This window comes from Nyctereutes procyonoides, unplaced genomic scaffold (genome assembly GCF_905146905.1).
Source record: "Nyctereutes procyonoides isolate TBG_1078 unplaced genomic scaffold, NYPRO_anot_genome, whole genome shotgun sequence".
Lineage (NCBI taxonomy): Eukaryota > Metazoa > Chordata > Mammalia > Carnivora > Canidae > Nyctereutes > Nyctereutes procyonoides.
Window position 1 is genome coordinate 23,000,049 of NW_026575040.1, and position 27,842 is coordinate 23,027,890.

The following is a 27,842-nucleotide window of genomic DNA, read 5'->3' on the forward strand; positions in this document are numbered from 1 at the left end:
AGAGATGTAGTAAAATAGAATAAAAATAGACCAAAAGTTTGGGAATATGCCTAAGGAGAATCAAACAAAGAGCAGCTGGCAGTTTTTAAGGTCCATTTATAATGTTCTACCTGTTAGGTTTTCAGACTTAGACACAGCTACCAGTTAGGCACAAATTCAATTCTGGGGCACTGTCAGTGATGGGAGGAGCGTAGGCTTGTATCAACACCACTGGCCTTTTGTGCAGCACTTGCTTTAAGAAGCTGAATGCAGCAGGATAGTTTTATTCTCTGTCTTCTCCATCTTCTCTGATAACTGCTGGATCTCCCTGCCTGCTTTCATGTGGTTCTGTTCCCTTGTGCACCAGGGAGGTGAAGACATGCTGATTGCTTCAGGGCATTTCTTACTGGTTCACTGTCAGACTCTGCTGATGGTCTGACCCTACGCACCTGCTTTTTCTTCATCCTCATGTTTCATTCATAGAGGCAGGTTAACTAAAGTAGATTCACAGCACTGCCTAACCCAGTGGTATGTAGGTGCATTAACTTTGGAACCTGACTTCTCGCTACATTTCCCTACCTTTTCTCCTCAAGCCAAGGTAGCTGTAGGAACCTTTAGGCCTCAGTCTCAGCATTATTGGAAGAGCCCTCTTCCACTTCCCCAGTTTCCATGGAAATGCACAAGGAACGAGCTAGTTCTTTTTTTTTTTTTTAATTTTTATTTATTCATGAGAGAGACAGAGAGGCAGAGACATAGGCAGAGGGAGAAGCAAGCTCCCTGTGGGGAGCCCGATGGTGGGACTCAATCCTAGGACTCCTGGATCACGACCTAGGCCAAAGGCAGATGCTTAACCCCTGAGCCACCCAGGTACCCTGTGAGCTAGTTTGTTCTTACTATCTCTTTTACCAACAGTGATTTTTACTCTATACTCTGTATAACCTTAATGAAAAAGTTGCTGCATGGAATGTCTAGCAACATAGAGTTGTGTGCAGTAATACAGAGCAATTAAATTAAAAATTCAAAGAAATGCTATAATATCCTTGACCTCTCTTATTCTACCTTATAAATGCTTGTGGATTGCCAGGCAGAGGAAGGGTATGAATGTTCTGCTTTGGGCTCAGGGACCCTCCCCTATGCCGGCGCCTCCCCATCCTGTCATCCGGAGCTCTGGGGAAGCTCTCTGGAGTGAGATGCCCGGACAGGAACATCTAGGCACCAGTGTTGTTTGGTGGTGCCTGATAAAGCCGGGGGTCTGTCAAAGGGGTTGGCAGACACAGCCTCCCTCAGGCAGAAACACACTGGGCATGGATGAGGTTCCTCAGGCTGGTTGCTGCTCTCTGGGCTCTGAGTGGCTGGTGGTGTAGGGGATGCTGCGGCTCCCGAGGCCACGTCTGTGCCAGTCCTGATTGGGTGGTTGGCGCGAGGGAGCCTCCTGCCTCCTCACCCTATGTTGTCTTCACTCCTTAAAACTAAACAGGATCGCTGTGTATGGTAATAGGGTTAAAATGGAGAGAACTGCAAAAATAGGTATTATCCTGGGCTGGGCATTTACGTGTTCTTTATAGTAAAAGTAGTTTCAAGTGGTCAGTAACCTAGTTCATTTTTTCTTTTTTTTTTAAAGATTTTATTTACTCATGATAGACGCAGAGAGAGACAGAGACATAGAGAAGCAGGCTCCTCGCAGGGAGCCTGATGCGGACTCGATCTCCCGACTGGGATCATGCTCTGAACCTAAGGCAGATGCTCAACCACTGAGCCACCCAGGCGTCCCTAAGCTAGTTCATTTTTTAAAGTTCAGTATTTTATTTGCTTCTTTACAGAAAGAAGAAGAACGTTTGAGGGCCTCTATTCGTAGGGAATCTCAGCAGCGCCGAATGAGAGAGAAACAGCACCAGCGGGGACTGAGTGCTAGTTACCTAGAACCTGATCGCTATGATGAGGAGGAGGAAGGCGAGGAGTCCATCAGCTTGGCTGCCATTAAAAACCGATATAAAGGGGGCATTCGAGGTGAGTATGTAGAGCTTAAATTTCATAATTTCTGGGTTCAGGAATTTATTTTTGCATTTGGCCTACTCTGAATGCCCAGTCACTGGACACTGTATTTTATTTATTTATTTATTTTTAGAGAGCAAAGCAGGGGGAGGGGCAGAGGGAGAAAGAGAGAATCCTAAGCAGGTTCCACATCCAGCGCAGAGCCTGAGCTGGTGCTTGATCTCTCGACCCTGAGATCACGACCTGAGCCGAAATCAAGAGTTGGACACTTAACCATCTGAGCTACCCAGTGCTCCTGGACATTTTACTTTTAAGGAACCAGTGTCAGTGAGTGATACATTTCAAGGGCTACTGAACTAAGACATTGCAGAATTCTTGGTGAGCCTGAAAGGGTGGGAACTGCTGTCTTGTTCTTTTTGAGGGAACAGAGACTTCGGGAGGTTGAGTAACTTGCCCAAAGACAGAGTTGGTAAGTGGATAGTTGTTGAGTTAGGGTCATCTGAACTCTGAGGCATCTTTTTTTTTTTTTTTTTTTTTTTTGAGGCATCTGTCTTAACTACAATCGGGCATCCAGTGATTTCCCCACATCACGGATTTCCCCTGCATCAAGGTGACATGCTGAAAAGTAGACTGAACCTAAAGTAGAAGACTTGGCCCGGATCCCTGACCCGACCCTGCCTGCTCTCAGTTCTGCCGCTTTTTAGTGCAATGAGTTTTGGAAAGTTGTAATACATACCTTCTGTTACCTCATCAGGAGAAAACCAACCTATTAATAATAATAGTACTTATAAGATGAGGTTATTTTGATAATTAAATGACATAATACACATAAAATACTTTGCCCAGCACCTGGCACATATGAATTCTAAATAAATGTAACCTAAAACCATTGTTACTAATCTTACCAATTGTTAGCTTCAGGCAGTTGACTGCATATCTCTGAATATCATGTTTCCCATCTGTAAAATGAAATTCTAATCTTCTCTAGATTAGCCTGATAGAGCTTTTGGAACCACTGTACAGTGTAAGGTATACCACAGGTGACCATGCATCCTATCAAGTGACAAATTTTAAGAACACTCAAATTTCCCTTCTCTACCATCTATAAAACTTATTTCTCCTTTTCTTCTAGTGACAGCATTTGTTCTGGTGAGCTATTACACCCTTCCTGCCTATTTATTATTTTGGGACTATAGTACAGAGACTATTTTTTTTTGTTGTTGTTAGTGCTGATTTCTCGCAGAAATGATTAATTGTGGAAATAAACCACATAAAAACTAAAAAAACAAAAAAATTGAGGGTGCTCTTAGGGAGGGAGATCTATAATACCAGAGATTATAAACCTAACTGATATGTTCATTAGCTTTCAGTTCCATGGAAGGCTCTGGGTTTTCTTGCAAAGGGGTTGGTCTAAAGTCAGTTTAGTTGTATTTTATTCCATCCTGAGGTTCATCTAGCCTGGGGTATCAGTACAGACTGTATTTGTCTCTCTCCTTTTGAAATGTCCATCAGACAACAAATGGTCTTTATAGGACTAGAAAGCCTCCACTTGATTTTATCTTCAAAGCTTATTTTGAAATTCAGTTATCCATCATGAAAGAATGACTCGGGTATCAGTAGCTTGTTCTGGAAAAGTAGTGGTGTTTGTGTCTTTAGTGACATTGCACACAGCCTTTTTAATACTTAAAACTGGTCAGATGAACCATTCTTGTATTTGGAGAGGGTAAGTGCTTTATTTCAACATATTAAATCTTACATTTTTAAATCAAAAAAATTTTAATGATCTGTTTCTTTTGGAAAAAATGTACAGAAGGAACTAAAGACATCCATCAGAAGAAAAATCCAGAAGTGAACAAATCATTGTCTTTGAAAGTCACTCACAAATCATTCCTTTGGTTTCAGAGGAACGAGCCAGAATCTATTCGTCAGACAGTGATGAGGGATCAGAAGAAGATAAGGCTCAAAGATTACTCAAAGCGAAGAAACTGACCAGTGATGAGGTAAAACCAAATTTATTCCATGCTAGAGGTTTACCGTTTCCTTAGTCCACTCCTGGAATGAAGAGTAGCTCCCAGCCCAGGAGCACGGACAGATGTCTGTACACTTCACTGAAACTCAGGGAGATAAGTGCAGTGATTGGACCAGGAATGGCCAGAGGAGAGTCTGATCCTTTGTTCAGGTGGGTGTTGGAAGGCTGCTCATAGGAGACCTCAGAGCAAAGTCTTAGGTTGCAGGGCACTTGGGCCTGGAGGGCGTCCTAAGTGGGGGGATGGAAAGGCCTGTGAGGAAACGTGTGGGGCCCTGAGATATTAGGACTTGACTAGTGACTAGAAATCATTCAGTGTGGGTAGATCAGAGGGTATATGTCTTCTTTCTCTTGTTTTCAGTGTATTTTTAATTTTTTTTAATTTTAAAGATTTTATTTATTTATTTGAGAGCGTGAGAGAAAGTGAGTGAGTACAAGCAAGGTGAGGGGCAGAAGGAGAAGCAGACACCTCCCTGAGTAGGGCTCCTGATGTGGGGCTTGACCCTGGGTCTCTGGGATCATGACCTGAGCCAAAGGCAAATGCTAAACCAACGGAGTCACCCAGGCCCCCCGATCAATATATTTTTTTTAATTATAGAAACAATTCTTAGGGTAGAAAAACCTGTTTCTTTTTCTTTAAAGGGAGTAGTATTTGAATAGTATTGAGTAATTCAATAAATTAAAATGCTATTAAAATAATATTTCAAAGTAATTTAAAAATAATTTATATTTTTAACAGTATTCTTTTCAAATTATAAGAGTAAATGTGCTGAAAAGTTTTAAGTCTTTTTTGAGTTATAATTGACATTAATTTTAGGTATACAGTATAATGATTGAATCAGTACATGTATATATTACAAAATGATCACCACAGTAAGTCTAGTTAACATTCATCACACGTAGTTACAAACTTTTTTTCTTGTAGTAAGACCTTTTAGGGCAGCCCTGGTGGCTCAGTGGTTGAGCACCACCTTCAGTCCAGGGCATGATCCCCGAGACCCAGGATCGAGTCCCGTGTCAGGCTCCCTGCATGGAGCCTGCTTCTTCCTTTGCCTGTCTGCCTCCTCTCTTTCTCTGTGTGTGTGTGTCTCTATGAATAAATAAATAAATAAATCTTTTAAAAAAAAAAAAAAAAGACCTTTTAAGGTCTATACTATTAGCAACTTTCAAATATATACAATACTATGTTATTAATAACTATAGTCACCATGCTGTACCTTACATCGCCAGGACTTCTTTTAATTTCTTTTTTTTAAATTTTTTTTTTATTTTTTATTTATGATAGAGAGAGAGAGAGAGAGAGAGGCAGAGACACAGGCAGAGGGAAAAGTAGGCTCCATGCACCGGGAGCCCGACGTGGGATTCGATCCTGGGTCTCCAGGATCGCGCCCTGGGCCAAAGGCAGGCGCCAAACCGCTGCGCCACCCAGGGATCCCCAGGACTTCTTTTAATGGAACCTTTTTCAATTTTTTTCCTTTTCTTTTCTTTTTTTTTTTTTTTTAAGAATTTATTTATTTGAGAGAGAGCAAGTGAGAAAGAAAGAGAATGAGTGGTGGGGGGAAGGGGCAGACTCCCCCCTGAGCAGGGAACCCAACTTGGGGCTTGACCACAGGACCCTCAGATCATGACCTGAGCTGAAGGCGGACGCTTAACCGACTGAGCCACCCAGGTGCCCCTTAGATCTTTTTTCATCTTTGATGTTCTTAAATTGTACTGTGATACCTATTTTGTATTTCCTTTTATTTTTCTGGTTGGGATTTGTTCCTGAATGTGAATTTGCCAGTTCTAAAAATTTCTCAGTCATCAGTTCTTCATTCTTTCTGTCCTTTCTTTATGAAACTGATGAAATGCATGTTATTCCTTCTCTGTCCTCTATGCCTCTCAGACTTTCATGTTTCCCTTGTCTTTAAAGGTCTCTGCATTCTGTGATATATTCTCAGGGCTGCCTTCTAGTTCACTGCCCCTGTCTTCAGCTGCATCTCATGTTGTTAATCCCTGTCATTGAATTTTTACTTTTAGTTTTCATCTGTAGAGGTTTAGTTTCTTTCTCAAATTGGCCATTTAAAAAATGTTTAGTTGCTGTTTCTTTTTCAAATTGGTCATTTTAAAAACTCCTTTCCCCTAACTCATATTACCAATTTCTCCTTTTTATGTCTAAGTGTTTTAAACCTATATATATATATAGTCTTTTATGTCTGATAATTCCATGGTCTGAAATCTTGACAAATGTTATTTTATTGCCTATTTACTGGCTCTATCTCTTGATGACTTATTTCTCTGTGTTCTGTGATTAAATGATTGATTTACTTAGCTCAGATCAATGAGAATTTTTGATGGGTTGATGGGTTCCTATAAAGATGATTTATATTTGCCTCTGGCTGTTGTGTTGGGCATCAGCCACCTAGGATCACTGTGTTTGTTTAAGGGAGGGGGAATGAGAGAGGAAGAGGGAGGGAGAATCTCAGGCAGTCTCCACCTAGTGTAGAGCCCAATGGGGCTCGATCCCACAACCCTGAGATCATGACCTGATCTGAAATCAAGAGTCAGACACTTAACCCACTGAGCCACCCAGGGTCACTTTAAAATAAATACTCTTGGAATGAAGTCTTTTTAGATTACTTAGAAATAAGAGTTCTGACTTGAAGTTATTAATCTTCCCAGAATCAATTAGTTAATTTTTCTGTTTTTTAATCATGACAGATAACTCTTTGATGTGAACAGTGGCTTTAACTCTCATTCTGTGAAAGCAGCTTTCTCATAGTATTTAGTTCTAGTTTATTCTTTTTCCTCCAGAATCCTATTCATTCTTCAAAGAATTCAATTACACACAAACTTGTATATGTGAGAAAATTGAGAGTGCCAACTTTTTGTTCTAAATTGAAGTATAGTTGACCCACAGTGTTACATTAGTTTCAAGTGTGTATAATACAGTGATTCAACAAGTATATGTTATGCTTTGCTCATACAAATTTGCTCATGGCAAATTACAGCTCACTGATCTGATCTAGCCTGCCAACATTTTTTTAAGTAAAGTTTTCTTAGAAAGCACCATACTTATTCATTTATGTAGTCTATGGATTTTTTTTTTTTTTTTTTTTTTTTTTTGCTACAGTGTCAGAGTTGAGTAGTTAAAACAGAAACTGTATGTCTCACCAAAGCCTAAGACATTTATTATTTGGTCCTTTACCAAAAAAATTCACTGACCGCTTCCTCAAAGATGTGAGCCTGGGCTTATTTCTGGTTTGCCTTTATACTAAAGCATTAATGCTTTGGGGTCTGCTCTATAATCTGCTCCAGTTGGCCTTTGTCTCCTGTCCCCAGCACCCACAAAGCATAAAAACCAAAGCTCATGTTGACAGTTTGGTAAAGGCCTTCAAGGACAAAGCCCATGTTAGTACTCTACTTACCTCTTGATTTCACCTAAATTTTGGCTTCTCTTTCATTATACTTTATTTTCTTGCCATCATATTGATTTGTTTATATTTTCATCATTGTTAGTTATTTTCCATGGGAGAGAGGGATTGTTTTGTCATATTGAAGGAAATAGATGTGTTTCTGTTATCCATGGTTTTAATGTATTTTGATCATTTTGGTTTCTGAGAACTATAAGCTTCTGTGACACTCTCATGTGAAGCAGAATTCTGTGTTGCATTATTATTGGTTAATCACAACAGCTACTGTTTGCCAGTCATTGTTGGAAGAGGCATGCTATGGAAGATAACTGGACAGAAATTGCCATTATTCTGCAATATACTTGTTTTAAATTATTTATTTTTTTATTTTTAAAGATTTTATTTATTTATTCATGAGAGACACACAGAGAGAGAGGCAGAGACCTAGGCAGAGAGAAAAGCAGGCCCCATGCAGGGAGCCCAATGTGGGACTCGATCCCAGGACTCCAGGATCATGCCCTGAGCCAAAGGCAGATGCTCAACCGCTGAGCCACCCAGGCGTCCCTCTGCACTTGTTTTAAATTAGGTAGGAAACATCTTAATGATGGTTTTATAGTGTGTTGCACTGTTGGCAAACGGAAAGCCTCATGTAAGCAGATTACTGTTTTATTTCTTGGCAAACAGGAGCTGTGAATGAAAATTGAGAATTGCCATGGAACTTCTGTTTATCTCTAGTATTTTCAGAAATGAGATTTTTAAATGTGATCCATCAAATATCTGCATTCTAGGCTGGTTAAAACCTGTAATTGCCTGACTTAAAAATGCCTCTTGTGAATGCCTCCTAGCTATCATATTATGGGAACTACCCTCTACCTTCCTCACCCAAATACTCTGGTAGGTCTTCCTGTATCCGTCCATTCCCCTTTCATGACAACGAAGATATATTTCTTCTGCCTGGACCTCACATCCTGTGGCCACTTTCTCCTCACTAAAGTCTTTCCTGTGGGTGACAGTGGGAGAGAGAGGCTAAGGGCTCCAACCTGCTTTAGGTCCCTCTCCCTGTTTGTACACTAAGCTCCATCCAGACAGCATGAGCCTGGGTGAGATGCAGGGGAGCTTGCAGATTCTAAGTTCCCAGAGAACTACCATTATTAGCAGAGCTTTCTGTGTGGTATGGCGGGGAAAGGGTATGAGTCTGGATTATAATGAACTGGATTATTGAATCTTGGTCACTTGTATGGCCTTGATCAAGTCCTCTCACATTTCTATGTCTGTTCCCTCCTCTCTTCAATGAGATTTATGCTTGCTGCTTGCAAAGTTGTTGCATAATAATAAATAACACATACAAAAGTACTTAGTTCAGTGACATGTAGTATCTGAATAGGAAATATTAGTTTCCCTTCCCCAACAGGGTCTAAGTTACAAGAAAGGAGAAAAGTAGCTTTTTTTTTTTTTTTTATCCTTCCTTATTTTTGTAAGCAATAACAACTTTAGAAAACCTAAATAACTTGAAAGGTAGAAAAATGGGTAAGAGGAGAAACTGGAAAAAGGAAAGACTCAAGTGGAAAGAAACACAAAGAAAACAGAAAAGAAAGGCTCACGACCAGTCCTCAGCTTTCTTAGGTAGAGCAGGTGACCTGCTGAGGATTACTTAGAAAGTGGTACCCAGGGACACCTACGTTTGGATAACTTCACTGTTGTCACCTGGGAAGAACTAAGTGTAGGAGGACTTCTGAATCTCTTCTGGATTCATAACTTTCCCTTTGAATTCTCCTATGGCACTTCAGGTCTGTGGAGATACATTTGGAATAAGAAGGCAGGAAACAAGTGTGGGATAGTATCTTGTTCTTCAGAGAGCCAGCCATAGAGACCATCAGAAAAAATAGATATGCCAGCTTGTACATCCAGAAGCATTCTCTGGTCATAGTGGGAGGTGCTTGGCCTTCCCCAACTTTAGTCTTCAGGCTATTCATCCTGTTTAATTTTCGCTGAGGAAGCTAGTTAAGGCAAATCTGGAGTGTCATATTCTCTATCAATTCATTTTAGTCAATATTCGATATTATTTAGATGTTGATATAGTCTGTCTGTAAAAATTGTTTTTAGATAACTTCATGAATTATTTATTTCTGTTAGAACATTGTACATGGTTTTAAATAATGCAGACTTGTGTAATAGGCCTTTAATTTCTTCAAATATTTTTTATACCTGTAGATGTGAGTTTTTAGTATATTCACAACAGGAAATCATTATTTTTAAAAATTGGTCTTTAAAATACTGAACTTTTGGGATCCCTGGGTGGCGCAGTGGTTTGGCGCCTGCCTTTGGCCCAGGGCGCGATCCTGGAGACCCGGGATCGAGTCCCACGCGGGGCTCCCGGTGTATGGAGCCTGCTTCTCCCTCTGCCTGTGTCTCTGTAGTCACACACAGATAGAGAGAGGGAGAGGCAGAGACACAGGCAGAGGGAGAAGCAGGCTCCATACACCGGGAGCCCCGCGTGGGACTCGATCCCGGGTCTCCAGGATCGCGCCCTGGGCCAAAGGCAGGCGCCAAACCACTGCGCCACCCAGGGATCCCTGAACTTTTATTTTTTAAAAAGGTTTTGTTTATTTGAGAGGGAGAGTCAGAGTGAGTGAGAGAGAGCATTAGGGTTAGGGGGGCAGAGGGGAGGGAAAGATAGGTTCCCCACTGAGCAGGGATTTTATTTGAGAGAGAGCATGTGTGGGAGAGAGATCACAAACAGAGGGGGAAGGGTAGAGGGAGAAGCAGACTCCCCACTGAGCAGGGAACCTGATGTGGGACTCAATCCCAGGACCCTGGGATTGTGACACGAGCCGAAGGCAGGTGCTTAACTGACTCAAATGCCCTAAAATACTGAATTTTAGATAATGAAGAGGTGAAATGCTAAGGAAGCAGAGGGAAGTTTAATTAATTGCCTGTTCATAATAAAAATATTTGTCAGGGCCAGTGGTTATACAGGCAGACTTCTTTGGACAGCCCTGACTCTTCCCAGTCCTAGTTTCTGGTTTCGTATATGCCCCTTCTCTCCATGTGCAAGGCTTTCCTTCCAAGAGATTGCTTATAATTTCTTAGCTCGTCCTTGTAGTCCTGATGTTGGGTTGTTTATATTTAGTTTGTAATTAGCTCTGGATAATTGTCATTTTTGAATGCTTCTAGTACTTTTAGATTTGGAAACTGGCCATGACCTTTAACCACTGGTTTTATTTATCTGGTGAATGTTCTTATTTAAAAAATTATTTTGTGTTTTCAGAAAATTATTCAGCTTAGAACTACTTTTGATAAATCTTCCTAGAAATGTTCTCTATTGACTTTTAGATTTTTAAAAATTTTTTTTTAGGAAGGGGAACCATCTGGAAAGAGAAAAGCTGAAGATGATGATAAAGCAAGTAAAAAGCATAAGAAGTACGTAATCAGTGATGAAGAAGAGGAAGATGATGATTGAAGCACAATGTGGAAACACTTTATGTATTTTTTGTACAGTTTATTAAATATGTAAACATGAGTTATTTTGATGGAAATGAATTGATTTGCTTTTGTGTAATTTTAATTGTAATAAAAAAAAATTTAAAGCAAGTATCTGTTCAGGAAATCTACTTTTTTCCTAAAGCAGTTGATTCTGTGTCAGCCTCGCAGGAAATCTCAGGTTTCAGTGAGTTCTTGTTACTCTGCCTCTCCCCTGTCCACCCCAGAGAAGTCTCCTAGTTGGGGCCAGGTGAGGCAAGCGAGGCTTTCCTCTGAGGTGCAGAATTTAAAGGGGCCCCAAAAGAACCTCTAATCATTTCAGTTTGCTAGGGCTGCTATAACACAGTACCACAAACTGGGTAGCTTAAAACCACAGAAATGTAATCTCTTGCAGTTATAGAGCCTAGAAATTCTAAATCAAAGTATTGACAGGTCCAGGCCGCCTCTGAAAGCTCTAGGGAAGAATGCTGCTGTGGTTAGTCCTAGCTTCTGGGGGTTTCTGGCAGTCGTTGGCTGTTGGCTGCATAACCCCAGTCTTTCCTTGGTCTTCACATGGTTCATTTCCAAACTTCGTTTGCTCTGTGTCTCTGTATGCTTTCAGATCTTCTCTTTCGAAGGAATCAGTGGATTGAGGACTGACCCTAATTCAGTGGACTTAATCTTAACTAATTATATGCAAAAACCCTTTTGCCAAATAAAGTCGGGTTTCTGAAGTTCTAGATAGACATGAACTTGGCGGCAGGGTGGGGTAGGGGGAGGAAAGGGTGCCCATCATTAGCCCATTATAGTAATCAAGATAAATAAGATTGTGATACAACACTTTAAAAAATTGGACTAATGCAAAAATCCATGATGGACAAAATGTCAGAATTTTATGTAAACAGGATCTGATGGCTGGAATTAGGGTAAGGCAAGTTAGGAGAGCTGCACAAATACAGAGCTGGATGGATCCCCACTTCAATTAAACTTTTGATATTTTGTTCATGGTTTTTCACATGCAGTTTTAAAAACATTGTATTGCAGTATCATTTATCTTGATAACTGAGATTTTGGCACCCCTTATATTTTTCACCCAAGGTTAAGTGTTTCACTTGTGCATCCCAGTCCTGGCCCTACTTTCTCACAGCATGATGGCTGGGATGCAAAGATGAGCAACCTCAGAGAGGGAACCACATAAAAGCGGTATTACCTTTTTTAGGTTTTCTGGCTAGCATGGAAAGTCACCTTCAGTTACCTGAAGCCTAGCAATAGAGAAAGAAAAATGACATCAAAAAAAGAAGAAGGTCCTAAATCACCAATGTGCCATTTTCCTTATGCCATTCTTCAGTCTCTTGCTGTTTCTTGGCTTATCAAGTTGAAACTCCTATGCCTGGCTTTTAAGAGCCTTTATCAATATACTTTTTGTTTTTGTATTTGTTTTTAACTAATAGTCATGTGTATCTTTTACTAAGCTCTTTTCTTTCATCTCCAAACCGACCCATTTTATAGCAAGCTCAGTGATACTGGGGCAAGATTCTGCAAGCACATTTCATCTTTGCCAGCTGCCCCCTGTTAGGGGGCGCTGGAGGGAGACTGGAAGATTGAATAACAACGAAGAGATTACTCCTTCCTGTTTGTTTATGGAACTTTCTGGAAGCTTCCTGTCAACTTGCAGGTTTTCTAAGAGGGTCCACAAACACTTCATTACCTCAGCAGAAGCAGTTCTTTTCTACAGCAGCTCAAACAGTTTGCAGCTTTACCAACACTTGGAGAGCCAGTTTCAGTGACAAACACCGCCCCCCCCAGAGGCATCAGTGCCAGCTGGATACTTCTCTTCCTCAGGTATGAGTTTCAGCTCCATACTGTAAGTTTTTAAGCTTAATAATTCCACCTCTTCATTTTGTTCCCTCATTTCTAGGAGTGAGTGGAAAATTTAAGTAAAAAAATTTTAAATACTGTATGTACAGACAGCTGGTGTTTTCTGTTGCCCAACTCAGACCTAATTGAGTAGTCAGGAGACAAATCCTTAAAGATGTGATTTGTAGGTTAGTTTGGGTTTCAATGCAGGTCTGAAAGGTGTGGAAGGGTGTGGTGGTAATGCATGGTATGGTGGCATGATAAATCAGATTATCCCCCCTGGTTGAGGGCTCAAGTGGCTACTACATTTGTTAGGCAGTAGTGATGATTGTGTGGACTGTGGTATGGAGTAGATACTTCTGAGTGCCCTGGAGTACTTACAGAAGGGAATTACAAGCTTAGGTCTTTAAACATTCAGCTCAGGTCGTGGTCAGAGAACCAGTGAACTTTCCTAACAGCCCTAAAAGAATCTCCTATCTCATAGTTAGAGGGCTGAGGTAGCTGAATATTAAACATTTAATTGTATGGTTACAGAATTGCAACTTAGTTGAATTCCTAGCATTTTGAAGTCTCTCATATGAAAGGGCATTTTTTAAAATTTTTTTTTTTTAAGATTTTATTTATTTGAGAAAGCACACGAACTGTGGGGAGGGGCGGAGGAAAAGGGAGAAGTAGGCCTCGTGCTCAGCCTCAGCTGGATGCAAGCCTCCATCCCAGGATCCTAAGATCATGGACTGAGCTGAAGGCAGATGCATAACTGACCGAGCTCCTCCAGGCACCCCAAAAGGACATAGAGAAAGAAGCTGGGAGTGAGATATCTGTTTGGACTCATGATGCATTTCCTAGTTCAATTTCCTAGTCACTCTGAGCTTCCCTTACCTGTGAGAAGCAGTTTGCTCCCCTGTACCTGAGGAAACTGGGTTTTCCTTACTTGAAAACACTGTAATGTCACCTGGGGCAGCTTCCATTCTCTAGACTCAGCCAGCTGCATGCTGTCTGACCCACTTGTTACCAGTAGACCCATCACTAGGATCTCTGCATACTCTGACCGAGAAAGCACAAACTCTGAAGAAGAAATAGCTTATATACCAAAAGAACTACAAGACTTGACTGATACAGGGAGAAGCCAAGGGAATATGTGTGGAAGCGTATTTAAGAATGTGAGATGAAGGACAGACTATTGGGCCAAATCGACTGCTTTGGGCACACTTATATATTCAGGACGTGATGTTTTCATAGCAAGACATGGCTCCATAAGTTGGTTAGCTTAAACAAACTCATTGGTGGCCTACTTGTAATGAAGCTTCCCTGGCATTGTGTAGAGGGAATCCAAAGGCGTAGGGAGATAAGAGTTGGATTAGACATGTCTTATGTTACATGCGTATCACCCCCTCACCTCCACTTACATCCCCTGAGAAGGCCAGATCAGTTACATCCCCTGAGAAGGCCAGATGAAAACAACAAACATTTAATTTAATATTTTATAATTTCTGACGGTCGTGATTGGCTTAGCAGGGGAGTTGTGGCTCCGGGTTTTTGTGGCAATGAAGATATTGGCTGAGAATGTATTCTCTATAGGTTTGCCTGGGATTGAAGGATTTGTTTCAAAAACAGCTCACTAATATGCTCTTGGCAGGAGGCCTCAGTTTGTCGCCACATGAGCCTCTCCATAGCAGTTTGAGTGTCTTCACATCATGGCAGCTGGCTTCCTCTAGGGCAAGTGACTTAAGGAGAGAAAGAGCAAGGCAGAAAAACCATAATGTCGTGGCCTAGCCTTGGAAGTGAAGTTATATTCTGTTGATCACATAAACCAACCATGACACGGGTTGGAGGAGATTGCAGGGGGCAGGAATATCAGGCAGGAACCACCAGGAACTATGTTGAAAACTGGCTATCACAGCAGCTTTGCCTTCTACTAACCATCTTGACCACCTTCCTTCTCTATAGATGCTTGTTATGCTTTTGAGGGCTTGGCTCAGGGAGCCAGATCAAGGTTGGCTTAGTGGAGATTTGGTTTCTGAATCTTGAGAAAATGTTGAAGTGATGGGCTAAGAACTGTGTAAAGAACTTCAGTCAGAGAAATTAATACTGTACGTGTTCTCCCAGCATTGAAGATTATAGTAGGACCATGGATCTGTTTGGAGACATAGATGACATTTCTTCAGAGAGTGATGGGGACAATGAGCAACCTATTCCAAGGCAGGCTGTTGTAAGTACAATCACTAACCTCAACAGGTTCCATTATTCAAGGTTAAAAAGAAAGTTTCAAAGGCTGAAGGGTCTGCCTCCTATGAAAAGAGGACATTGATAATTGAGTAGAATTGAGAAGCGGTCTGAAACACTTGGTGAATCAGGGTGACTTTCTCAGCTATGTTGGGAATTGTGGGCATTTGAGGGCACAGAGAAACTGATCAAAATGAGGATGATGCCAAACTTTTGGGGCTAAACTGTGAGGACTCATTATTTGAAAACCTTTAAGTTTTTCTTAATACAAACTTGTGCCAGAAAGCATGTGCTATTTGACTTTCTGCTCTGATTTTAATAGTACTGAGGGGTTACACATTTTCACAGTTCTTTCATTTAATGCCTTATGGAAACTAGATAGGTCAACAAAATAGATATTTTTTCTGGTAATGAGGGCTAAGAGATCTTGTTTCTGTGGTGGTATTTCTGGGGAAGAGGATGAAATTTTAGGGAGAGGCCTGAAGGGGTTATGGACTGCTTTGTCCCTAAAGTGGCATCTGAATTTACTTCTGGTTATACCTACATCTCCTAGTACCAGAAAAGAGCTGGAACATTTTTAATTTCACTTCAAACCCTCACATTCTGATTCCTCTCTTAGGATGAACATGGATTGCCTCAGGACCAACAGGAGGAAGAGCAGATTTCTGAAACCAGAATAGAAGTAGAAATCCCCAGTATCAACTCTGATTTAGGAAATGAATTGTACTTTGTTAAACTACCTAAATTCCTCAGCATAGAACCCAAGTAAGAGGGCTGATTAAAGTTTTATTTTCAAGATCTTAAATAAAAACATGTGGAATATAAATGTTTTTTCTTATCATGAGTTGGCTAATTATAAAGAAGGGGGATTCTTCATATACCTCTGGAAAAGTAAATTTAGGATGCACTGTGGCAGAAAAATGATGAGTTACTAATAATGTGAGAATTTTAAAGTGAATGATTCTTCCAGCATTTTGGCACTTATAAATAAACAGACTTGACAGCTGGTAAAGGTGTTTTTCATTAGTATAAAGCTGAAAAAATCAGAAAATGAGATTGACAAAGTTTGCTAGAGAAATCATAAATATTCAGCGCAAAAGCCACTGTAACTAGAAAAGACGATTTTGGACAACAAAATAGTATTGATGAGTATTTCTCATGAAGGTTCATGAGTTTAAACAGGATGCCTTTTCTTTAAAAAAAAATAGAAAGGTAGACTATGTCTCATTTTAGAAGACATTTCTTCAAACAAGACTTAAAATTATTAGTCACAGTTGGATTTTATTTCAGATAATGTTTTAAAATCAAATTTCAAGAAAGTATGCAAACTAGCATACATGAAGCTCTCTGCCTCCTGTGATTTTTAGTATATTGGTACATGTTGTAAAGATTATTTTATGGCATTAATAATATTCATTACTAAATATGGCTAATACGTGATTAAAAAACGATTTTTAGACCTTTTGATCCTCAGAATTATGAAGATGAATTTGAAGGTGAGAAAGTGCTTGATGAGGAAGATAGAACCAGGTTGAAATTAAAGGTACTATTCTATATTTCCTTTTTTTTTTTTTTTTGAGGTTTTTCATTAAAACATAATGATTTGAGACTTGAGATTATGAAATGTTCTTTTATGTTTACTTTTCAGTCAATAAGTAACTGTTTGGAACAAGGACTGAAATGTCTTTTCAGAATATTTTTAGGGGAGAAGTTACATACTCTTTAATCCCTGCAATGGTCACTCTTCTAACCTATTTCTCACAGTTGTAATTTTTCAATTAAAGTAACAATAAAAATTCTTGAAAGTTGTTAGCTACTTCCTTTAGGATAAATATAGTTAGGTATATGGAACTGCCTCTACTTTTATAGTGGGTAGCTTCTCACAACTTCCAACAGTAGAAATCTCGCAGACTCTTTATGGAATTCAGATTATGCACAAGGAGATGCCTTTTCTTCAGGCGATTCCTCTCAGGAAGGCCTGGGATGGCAGGACACTCCAGTGCTGTCACAGGGATGTTGTCTTGTTGCTTGGGGTTGCGTATGAGCTTCTGTCACGGGCAGAACCAATTTTTTTTTTTTAAGATTTTATTTACTTATTCATGAGAGACCTATAGGCAGAGGGAGAAGCAGGCTCCATGCAGGGAGCCCAATGTGGGACTCAATCCCAGGACCCCAGGATCACGCCCTAAGCCGAAGGCAGATGTTCAACCACTGATCCACCCAAGCATCCCAGGCAGAACCAATTTTTATGCTACCTTTGTGATTTGGAGTTCCTACTACATGGATAGGACAAATTTGAACTAAAAACAGGGCAAAGTGTGTTAGGTTTTAATTTGTTAATTTTTTAATTGTACATTCTTTTATTATTTTATTTTTAATTTAATGCCCAGAGCTTCCCTGTCTTACTAGGCCAGGCTTACTAGTCCCTCTTTCATTGGGCTCATAGCCCTTCATAGACTTGCAATAGGCAGACTTCCATTTTAACTGCCTACCTCATGTGGACCCAAAGTCTCATCTTCTCTCTTTTGAAGCTCTTACTGTGTGTGATAATACTTCGATCTTGCATTGTACTCAGCTTCTGCTTCCACTGCTTTGAACTAGAGCTTAGGAAAGATTTAAACAAAATGGCTAGTTTACTCAATATTTCTAGATATTTGTGGCAGGAGTGTTTCAGTGTTGCCTGATGGGCTATTTATTTTGTGAGCTTCCTTTGTCACTAACCTATGAATTCTTGGCACATGATTATAAGTCACTTGAGGAAAAAAGAACATGCAGTTTAGTTACATTGGTTTTCTAATGCCCTTATGTTTTGAACCAGGTGGAAAATACGATAAGATGGAGGAAACGCTGGGATGAGTATGGACATGAAATTAAGGAAAGCAATGCTCGGGTGGTCAAGTGGTCAGATGAGAGGTGAGCCCATAATACCTGAAGAGCACTGAAAGACCCAGAGTTCTCTGTGCAGGACCTTACTTTGGGGCCATCTTTCATTAAAGAATTAACAAAATCTAGGCCTCTGGGAGGAGGACACTTTAGGAGTAGGCTCAAGATGTGATCAGATTCATGGTAGTTGCCTTATTGGGGTGAAAGCGTAATGCTAGCTCACATGCGTGAGGTGTCATTGCACAGTATAAATTGGTATTTTGGGGAAAAATGTTTCTGTTTTAGTAACGACATGGTAGAGACTGGGAAAATGACAAAAACAATTTCAGGTTAAAGAAAGATGCATTTTACCACCTTTTGCTTTAAAGGGAGTAAGTTATTGATAGCATCTCTGTTTTTCTCATGAATTGAGTATACAGTCCCATAGCATTTTAAGTAAAGCCAGGAGGAGAACATGGAGATGGTAGGATTTGTTCAGTGCCCCCGCCCCTCAGTACTGAACGGTTTCTTCTTTGCAGCCTTTCCCTGCATCTAGGCAATGAAGTGTTTGATGTCTACAAAGCCCCAATGCAGGGCAATCACAATCACCTGTTCGTTCGAGAAGACACTGGTCTACAGGGACGAGCCGTCTTTAAATCCAAACTCATCTTTAGGTAACCGTTCCTGCTGACATTTTGTTCCTAGTAGGTAGAGAGCAGTGGGGCTGAGAGCTGTGCAGAGAGCCTGACTTGGCCCTGACTGACATGATTACAGGGTGCTCACCAGGGACGTGGTCTGTTTCCCACACTGTTTTTTCACCTTTACTACGAATTGCTGTTTCTCAGGGAGCCAGTTAATGTCAAAACTGGCAGGCGACCACAGTGTAAACCAGACCAGTGAATGAATTCACATTGGTTGGTGCACCTGGCAGGAGGCCTAGAAGACTGGTCTGTGCTGCTTAGCTGGTCTGTGTCCTTTCCCTTCAGCGGGGAGGCCAGCCGATCATGAGCATGTTGTCTGGGGTGAGCACAGAGTAGAGGAAAGGGCTAAATGGTGTGAGGGGCTGCAGTTTGACCCCAGGCAGGCAGGTGCTCCCTGTCTGTGCTGCAGCCTCTTCACTGGACGCTACTCCCTGCGCTCCTTAGCATACCTTCCCTCTAAGGACACAGAGCTGTTGTCCTTCATGTGGCTCTCCTTGAAGTAGGGCACTTAACAGACTACCTGTACACAAGGTCTCTTTTTGAGATCATGAAAATGTTTTAAAATCAAATTGTAGGTCCTCCTGGGTAGTTCTGTCTGTTAAAGGTTTGCCTTTGGCTCAGGTCATGATCCCAGGGGTGTGGGATGGAGCCCTGTGTCGGGCTCTGCTTAGTGGGGAGTCTGCTTCTCCTTCTCCCTCTGCCCCTCTCACCCACCCCCAACTTGTGTTCTGTCTCTCTCTCTCTCTCAAATAATATCTTTATAAATAAAATCAGATTATAATAATGGTCACACAACTTTGTAATTTAAAAAATCATTTAATTGTGTATTAAAATAAGTGAATTTTATGGTATGTAAATTATGCTCAATATAATGTTACTCCATTTTAAAGACTAATGGACAGCTTTGAGGTTGTGCCGCACTTCTGTTTAAGCTGAAGAAGAGTCTCAATCTCACAACCTTTTTTTTTTTCTTTTATTTTTGTAGAGAGAGAGGGTAAGTTGGGGAGAGGGAGAGACAGCATCTTAAGCAGGCTCCACTCTCAGCACAGACCCGGCTCAATCTCACGACCCTGAGATCATGACCTGAGCCAAAATCCAAAAGTCGATGCTTAACCTACTGAGCCATCCAGACGCCCTTCACTCTCACTAAATTTTAGTTTCCTTATCTACAAAATGGCGATAATATCTACTTCACAGGGATATTTTGTCAGTTAAGTCAAATAATACATAAGATGTCATGCAGTGCAGAGACCTGGCATAATAAATGCTGTTCAAGTCCAGCCTCTTAATGAGCTTTCTCAAATGCTGCTGTAAAAGACAAACGATTCTACAGCCTGTTTTTTTCCATTGTGGCCTATTTTCCACATTCCTTAAGTCCCATCTCTCTACAGCTTCAGAGACTCCCTCCTGAGGATCACCCTTTCTTCTCTCTGATGTACTAAAACCTACCTTCCTTTAGTCAGGAATGTACGTTTTCTGCACCAGCAATTCCTGTTCTTGGTACTGTCCTGGGCTGTCGTGAGGCCTCCTTGCTTTGACCCTCCTTCTAATCGTATTCAGATGGAGAGACTCTTCTTTACTTCTTGAATTGCAACTTCTGGCCTCTGCAGCACCCTCATGGAACTGAGATTTCATATCCCTTTTTCTGTCTCTGATTGTTGTTGGGGGTTTCTTTGGACAAGTCCTTGACCCTGCCACCTGTTCTCTTCCTTCCTCCACTTGCACTTCACCCCATCACCATGTCCTGGGAAATGGGACGGAGGTTGGAACCAGAGAATGAGGAAGCCTCAGAGCCCCAGGACCTGTGCCCCGCTTCCCTCATCTGCTGCAGGGGAAGTGGTCACTGTCCACAGCTGTTTGTGCCGTTGAGATAATCGCCTCTAAATGTTCTTAGTCTACAGTGACACATTCTTGTCCATGTCCCAGCAGACCTCATTCTACAGACTGTGCCACACAGAGAAAGATGACCCTGCCACTTGGTAATAGATGCTCAAAGACACAGAGGATTAGAATCTTACCAATTGCTGGTTGTGATCCTGAGTGCCAGCGCACAGAAATGATTAAGGTATATTGGCTATGTTTTATCTTGGGATTTTTTTGGGGGTATTAAAAGCTGTACTTTCCAGAATATTAATTCACAATTAATGCCACAACCATTTTATTTCTTACAGTTATCAGGGAGCCAACCTAAACCAAGTGTGTAGTTAACCATAGTCATGTCAATGGCCACTGGTTGGATACCAGCCAGAGCAAACCAGCCACTCATGGGCTCACTCTCCAGTTGATGAGATTTCAGGGGGAACCTGATAATTTAGAAAATACCAACTTTGACAGATACCATAAAACTTTGTTAGCCAGACAGGAAATGCTAGGAAGGTCAAAAAGACATTCCTGACCCAACACTGGCTCTGCTTGTGAACAGCAGTGTGTGGATTGCCAGGCAGAGGAAGGGTATGAATGTTCTGCTTTGGGCTCAGGGACCCTCCCCTATGCCAGCACCTCCCCATCTTGTCATCCGGAGCTCTGGGGAAGCTCTCCGGAGTGAGATGCCCAGACAGGAACATCTAGGCACTAGTGTTGTTTGGTGGTGCCTGACCAAGCCAGGGGTCGGTCTCAGGGGTTGGCAGACACAGCCTCCCTCAGGCAGAAACACACTGGGCATGGATGAGGTTCCTCAGGCTGGTTGCTGCTCTCTGGGCTCTGAGTGGCTGGTGGCGCAGGGGATTCTGCAGCTCCCGAGGCCATGTCTGTGCCAGTCCTGATTGGGTGGTTGGCGCGAGGGAGCCTCCTGCCTCCTCACCCTGTGTTGCCTTCACGCCTTAGAATTAAACTCTACAAAGTGATCTCTGTGTGTGGTAGCAGGTGTGGAATGGAGAGAGCCGTACTCTGAAGACAAGAAATATAGTAAATGTAGGTTCAAATGGGCACAAAGGTAGTTCAGTTTTTCAGTTAAAAAGTTGGTTTGCTTCTTTATAGAAAGAAGAACGTTTGAGGGCTTCTACTCACCAGACAATCCATCTGTGGGAGAAGCAGAGCCAGCAGCGGCTGAGTGTCCCCTACCAGGACCCCAACAGCATCCATGAGGAGGAGGAAGGTGCCAAAGCCATTAAAAACCATTACCAAGGGGAGCTCCAAGGTGAGTTGCGCATGGAGATCCGATTTCGATTTCATCACCTGAGGACCACAGAGGTTGATGATGGGCGTTTACTCCCTGTCCTGCTGTGATTTACTTAGAACAATAGTACAAAGGCCTTTTATTTTTAGTTAGGGCTACTTTCCCACAGAAGAGCTTAGCTGGGAAAATAAGGCACCCCCAAAGTAAAGTCAATTAAATAATTTATGTCCTTACAGAGGAAAATGTGTGATGAGCAGTTTGCCTGCTTGCGTATTGAGCCGGTATTTAAACTTTGTAATTTTTAATGTGTGCATAAAACCTCTTAGGTGTTTAAAAGCCTTGCCTCTCTCTCAGAACAAAATCTCTCAAATCAAAGTCATTTCAGCATGTCTGAAAGTTATATACACCTCATCAAAACCTTAAAGATGTTGTCGGCTCCTCAAGGGAAAATGTATAGTGGGAAGCAACAACAGTCAGGAAAAAAACTCAGGAATACACAGGTCTTCCTCTATGAGAGAAAATCTCACTTCTGAAGTTCCTTTGCTTTCAGAGGAACGAGCCAAAATCTGTACTTCCGACAGTGATGAGGGATCAGAAGAAATTACTGAGAGCAAGGAAACTGACCAGTGATGAGGTAAAACCAAATTTATTCGATGCTAGAGGTTTACCGTTTCCTCTAGTCCACTCCTGGAATGAAGAGTAGCTCCCAGCCCAGGAGCACGGACAGATGTCTGTACACTTCACTGAAACTCAGGGAGATAAGTGCAGTGATTGGACCAGGAGTGGCCAGAGGAGAGTCTGATCCTTTGTTCAGGTGGGTGTTGGAAGGCTGCTCAGAGGAGACCTCAGAGCAAAGTCTTAGGTTGCAGGGCACTTGGGCCTGGAGGGCGTCCTAAGTGGGGGGATGGAAAGGCCTGTGAGGAAACGTGTGGGGCCCTGAGGCACCACCACGCTCAGTAGTAATTCAGTGTGGTAGAGCAAGAAGCATCCTGGGAACTGGGTGTCTTCATTGTTTGGGTATAATAGTAATTGAGGGTTATTCCGTTTTCACGTTATTGAAATATTTTTCCTTTAATTTTTTCCTTTTCCACTTATGATGTCATAAGTACAAATAAAAATTTTTTAAAGGTTTTATTTATTCCTGAAAGACACAAAGAGAGAGGCAGAGGGAGAAGCAGGCTTCACACAGCCCAATGTGGGACTTGATCCTGGGACCTGATCCTGGGACCCTGGGATCACACCCTGAGCCAAAGGCAGACACTCAACCACTGAGCCACCCCAGGCGTCCCTACAAATAAATTTTAAGTCTTAAATATATAGGGAATCACTGTATTTCCCATATGCCAGTTTAATTGATTCACTGTTTTCTTTCTGAATGTTTAACATGCTTCACTCTAGGTTTGGCGTCACAGATCAGAGTAAACATCACAGTAACAGAAATGTTAAGCATGTCAGTTAAGCACTGGTCACCTAAGGGAGACATTCACTTTTCATATAAAAATATATATTTAAAACTTCAGGGGCACCTGGTGGCTCAGTCTGTTGAGTGACGATTTTGGTTTGAGTTGTGAGATTGAGCTCCAAGTCGGGCTCCATGCTAGTGCAGTCTGCTTGAAATTCTCTGCCCACTGCCCTCTGCACCCCTACCCCTGCTCACTTGCTCTGTTTCTAAAATTAGTAAATAAAATCTTTAAAAAAAAACTTTAAAAGTATACTGAAAACACATAAAATGCAAGCAGTCCTTTTTTAAAACCAACAGGCTTTTTTTTTTATTTTATTTTTCCACAAGCTTTAAAATACAAAATTTTAGATAGAAAAAAATGAAATACTGAGGAAGCAGGGGAATGTATTTCAAGCAATATGATCAGAATGTCAGTCAGTATAGTGAGGAGGAATTGTCCCTCCTGGCCTGACAGCTGCCCAGGGGAAGCCCGGGTTCATGGGGCCTGACCAGCTAGACATCGTGTCTGAGGACCTGGGTTGTTGCTGCAGGGTGGCCTTCTAATGTGAAGGGCTGGCTCCTCCATCAGTTCAGACCACTTTATTTTAAGGTTTTTTTTTTTTTTTTAAGTTTTTAATTCCAGTTAATTAACAGTGTTATATTAGTTTCAGGTGTACAATATAGTGATTCAGCACTTCAAGTGCCCTCTTTATCCCCATCACCTGTTTCACCCATCCCCCAACCCCCCCTCCTATCTGGTAACCATCTGTTCTCTATAGTTAAGAGTCTCTTTCTTGGGGTTGTTTTTTCCTTTGTTCATTTTTTTGTTGTTGTTTCTTAAATTTTACATGAGTGAAATCATAGGGTATTTGTCTTACTCTGACTTATTTCACTTAGCATTGTACTTTCTAGTTCCATGTCGAGATTTCATTCATTTTTAGAGCTGAGTAATATTCCATTGTGTATATATACTACATCTTTTTTATCCATTCATCTAGTGATGGACACTTGGGCTATTGTAAATAATGCTGCTATATGTAAACATCAGGGTGCGTGTATCCTTTTGAATTACTGTTTTTATATTCTTTGGGTAAATACCCAGTAGTGCGATTGCTGGGTGGTAGCTGGATGGTAGAGTAGTTCTATTTTTAATTTTTTGAGGCATCTTAAAACTGTTTTCTGCTCTGGCTACACCAGTTGGCATTCCCACCAACAGTGCAAGAGGGTTCGTTTTTCTCCGCAACCTCACCAACACGTTTCTTCAGTTTTTGATTTTGATGATGAATGATGATGAGCATGTTTTCATGTGTCTGTTGGCCATTTGGATGTCTTCTGCCCATTTTTCAATTGGATTATTTGGTTTTTAGGTGCTGAGTTGTATGAGGTCTTTACATATTTTGTATACTACCCCTTCATCAGATATGTCATTTGCAAATCTCTTTTCCCATTCAGTATGTTGCCTTTTAGTTTTGTTGTTTCCTTTGCTGTACAAAAACTTTTTATTTTGATGAAGTCCCAATAGTTTATTTTTGCTTTTGTTTCCCTTGCCTCAGGGGACCGATCTCAAAAAAAAAGTTGCTGTGGCCGATATCAGAGAAGTTATTGCCTGTGCTCTCTTCTAGGATTTTTATGGTTTCAGGTTTCATATTCGGGTCTTTAATCCATTTTGAATTAATTAATATATACACACACACACACACACATATATGGCTGTTTAGTTTTCCCTACACCATTTGCTGAATATGCACCATTGCATATTGTTTCCTACTTTGTTGAAGACTAATTGGCCATATAATCATGGGTTTATTTCTGGGTTTTCTGTTCTGTTGATCTATGTGACTATTTTTGTGCTACTACCATACTGTTTTGATCACTACAACTCTGAGATAAAACTTGAAGTCCAGAATTTTAAGATTTTATGTATTTATTCATGAGAGACACAGAGAGGCAGAGACACAGGCAGAGAAGTAGGCTCCTCACAGCGAGCCCGATGTGGGACTCGATCCCAGGACCCCAGGATCACAACCTGAGACAAAGATAGACACTCAACCACTGAGCCAGCCAGGTGCCCCTTTGCTTTTCTTTTTCAAGATTGGTTTGGCTATTCAGGGTCTTTTGTGATTCCATACAAATTTTAGGTTTATTCTATTTTTGTGAAAAATGCTTTTGGTATTTTGATAAGGATTGCATTAAAGGTATAGAATGCTTTGGGTAGTATACACATTTTAGCAATATATGTTCTTCCAACCCATGAGCATGGAATGGCTTTCCCTTTCTTTATGTCTTCTTCACTTTCTTTCATCAGTATTTTATAGTTCCAGAGTTCAGAATTTTCACCTCTTTGGCTAGGTTTATTCCTAGTTATCTTATTTTGGGTACAACTGTAAATGGGATTGTTGTCTTAATTTCGCTTTCTGCTGCTTCATTATGGTGTATAGAAATGCAACAGATTTCTCTATATCAATTTCGGATCCTGCAATTTTACTGAATTTGTGTATCAGTTCTAGCAGTTTTTTGGTGGAGTCCTGGGTTTTCTAAATACAGTATCATGTCATCTGTAAATAGTGAATGCCTTTTATTTTTGTGTTGTCTGATTGCTGTCCCTAGGACTTCCAGTACTATGTTGAGTAAGTGGTGAGAGTAGACATCCTTGTCTTATTCCTGATCTTCGGGGAATAGCTGAGTGTTTTTTTGCCACTGAGGATGATGTTAGCTGTGAGTTTTTCATAGGTGGCCTTTATTACATTGAGGTACATTCTCCCTAAACTTATTTTGTTGGTTTTTATTATGAGTGGATGTTGTACTTTTATCAAATGCTTTTTCTGCACCTACTGAAACGATCATATGGGTTTTTAAAAAGATATTTGTTAGAACCAGAGAGCACAGCAGAGGGAGAAGCAGACTTCTGCTAAGCAGGGAGCTCAATGTGGAGCTCAGTCCAAGTACCCTGAGATCATGACCAAGGCAGACACTTAACTGAGCCACCCAGGTGCCCCATGATCATATGGTTCTTATCCTTTCTCTTATTAATATGATGTGTCATGTTGATTGACTTGCAAATATTGAACCACCCTTGCAAACCCAGGAATAAATTCCACTTGATCAGTTGATTTATTTATTTATTTATTTATTTATTTATTTATTTATTTATTTATTTATTTCATATTGTTGGATTTGCTTTGCTACTGTTTTGTTGAGGATAGCTCAAAACTACTATAGGCAAAGTTTCTAGAAATGTTTGAAACTGAATATTACCTCATCTCTTGTATCTGTTCAGGAGTTGAGGCTTCCAGAAAGAGAAAAGCAGCAGGTGAAGAGGAAGAAAATGACTGAAGTATGAAATGTGCGCTCGTTGTATACATTGTATTGATCCTTGAAGAACACAGGTTTGAACTGCTTGGGTCCACTTACAGCTATTTTTTTAAAAATAAATATGGTACAGTACTTTAAATGTATTTTCCTTATGGTTTTCTTAAGCTTACTTTATTATAAGAATATATAATACATTTAACAACCGAAATATGTATGAATCAACTGTTTATGTTATCTGTAAGGCTTCTGGTCAGCAGTTGGCTGGAAGTAAAGTTTCTGGGGATCAGAAGCTATACTTGGATTTTCAACTGTGTGGGGAGTGGGGGGTACTCCTAACCCCAACATTATTCAAGAGTCAACTGTATATTGTTAAGTTTGTTTTAAAGCAATGATGACACGACTTGTTTTGACTGAAATGATGAATTGAGTCGTTTTTGCATAATCCTACTTGTGAATAAAGAATATTCAGAAGCAAGACTATGACTTTAGAAAGCCCATTTTTCCCCCAAAAGAAGCTTATTTTGGTAACTGTTTGCTCTGGGTCTTAGGCTTTTGTGCACTTTGGCTGCTCTACCCACCTCATTCTCCTGGCTGGGCCCAGGCATCGCCTCTTCTGGGATGTCCTCCTGTCCTGCCTAGCTGGGTTTGGGATCCTTCTGTTTTGTCATTTATTTCCATGGGCGTGGCACTAACTTTCCATCGGCCACATTGCTCTGTAGTCCTGTCAGCGCAGGTAGAGCATGGAAGGGCTCAAGGACACTGAGTGCTTTGCCAAGTGCTACACTGGCCCTACCAGTTCTAATCCTCAGAACAACTTGAAAGGCAGGTATCATTAGTTTCCATTTTACAGCCTTGGAAGCTGAGGTTTAAAGAACTTTGACTATCTGGGGGCATCTGGGTATCTCAGTCGATTAAATGTCTGCCTTTGGCTCAGGTCATGATCTCAGGGTAGTGGGGTCGAGCCTTGTGTTGGGCTCCAAGCTCAGTGCAGACTGCTTGCGACTCTCTTCTACCCCTCCCTCCCACTCACGTGCTCACTCTCTAAAATAAACTCTTGGGTGCCTGGGTGGCTCAGTTGTTAAGTGTCTGCCTTCGGTTCGGGTCATGATCTCCGGGTCCTAAGATCAAGTCCCACATTGGGCTCCCTGCTCAGCAGGGAGTCTGCTTCTCCCTCTCCCTCTGTGCACTCCCCTCCCTCTCTTGCTTTCAAATAATAAATAAATAAATAAACAAACAAACTTTACCAAAATATTAAAAAAAAAAAAAGACCTCTGTCCAAAGCTTTTTCTTCCCAAGTAAAAAAAATAAGCATTTTAGAGAGAAGGGTCATGATCTTTTATATGGAGCAACCACAGTGTTAAGTAGATCCTTATGGAGAAAGACCCAAAATACCTGAGATGAATGTCATCATCAAGTTTAGAGGAAAGGGTAATGGGCAAGAAAATACTAGATTTGACTCCTAGCTTTGTGACTGGTACACTAG

General features: G+C 41.0%; 2 protein-coding genes across 3 annotated transcripts in view; both read left to right on the forward strand.

The window, feature by feature from the left end:
• Positions 1-10,909, forward strand: part of LOC129506388 (RNA polymerase-associated protein LEO1) — a 38,743-nt gene extending 27,834 nt beyond the window's left edge. The window contains exons 10-12 of the mRNA XM_055320061.1: positions 1,800-1,986; positions 3,874-3,971; positions 10,745-10,909. Of these exons, the coding sequence (XP_055176036.1) occupies positions 1,800-1,986; positions 3,874-3,971; positions 10,745-10,849 (390 nt within the window). The 3' untranslated portion in view covers positions 10,850-10,909. The remainder of the gene's footprint in view (positions 1-1,799; positions 1,987-3,873; positions 3,972-10,744) is intronic.
• Positions 10,910-15,456: 4,547 nt separating this feature from the next.
• On the forward strand, positions 15,457-27,525 carry LOC129506184 (RNA polymerase-associated protein LEO1-like). 2 transcript variants are annotated; one of them, XM_055319631.1, is made up of 7 exons: positions 15,457-15,693; positions 16,387-16,471; positions 17,747-17,841; positions 18,330-18,464; positions 20,421-20,556; positions 21,468-21,627; positions 22,157-22,636. In XM_055319631.1, exons 4-7 carry the CDS (start codon positions 18,379-18,381, stop codon positions 22,234-22,236), a joined length of 462 nt encoding a protein of 153 aa, XP_055175606.1. In that variant the 5' UTR covers positions 15,457-15,693; positions 16,387-16,471; positions 17,747-17,841; positions 18,330-18,378; the 3' UTR covers positions 22,237-22,636. The 2 variants fall into 2 exon arrangements, with proteins under 2 accessions (XP_055175606.1, XP_055175607.1); XM_055319632.1 differs by lacking the exons at positions 15,457-15,693; positions 16,387-16,471; positions 22,157-22,636 and adding an exon at positions 26,325-27,525 and having other exon boundaries at positions 17,602-17,841.
• The last annotated feature ends 317 nt before the right edge of the window (positions 27,526-27,842 follow it).

What these genes read in the sequence shown, in the direction of transcription:
- LOC129506184 (XM_055319631.1), top strand. Translation starts at nt 18,379, where the DNA reads ATGCAGGGCAATCACAATCACCTGTTCGTTCGAGAAGACACTGGTCTA. An exon ending in AAATCCAAACTCATCTTTAG is followed by an intron (nt 18,465 to 20,420) that starts GTAACCGTTCCT and finishes ATGTCCCAGCAG; the next exon opens with ACCTCATTCTACAGACTGTG. An exon ending in AGCGCACAGAAATGATTAAG is followed by an intron (nt 20,557 to 21,467) that starts GTATATTGGCTA and finishes GCTTCTTTATAG; the next exon opens with AAAGAAGAACGTTTGAGGGC.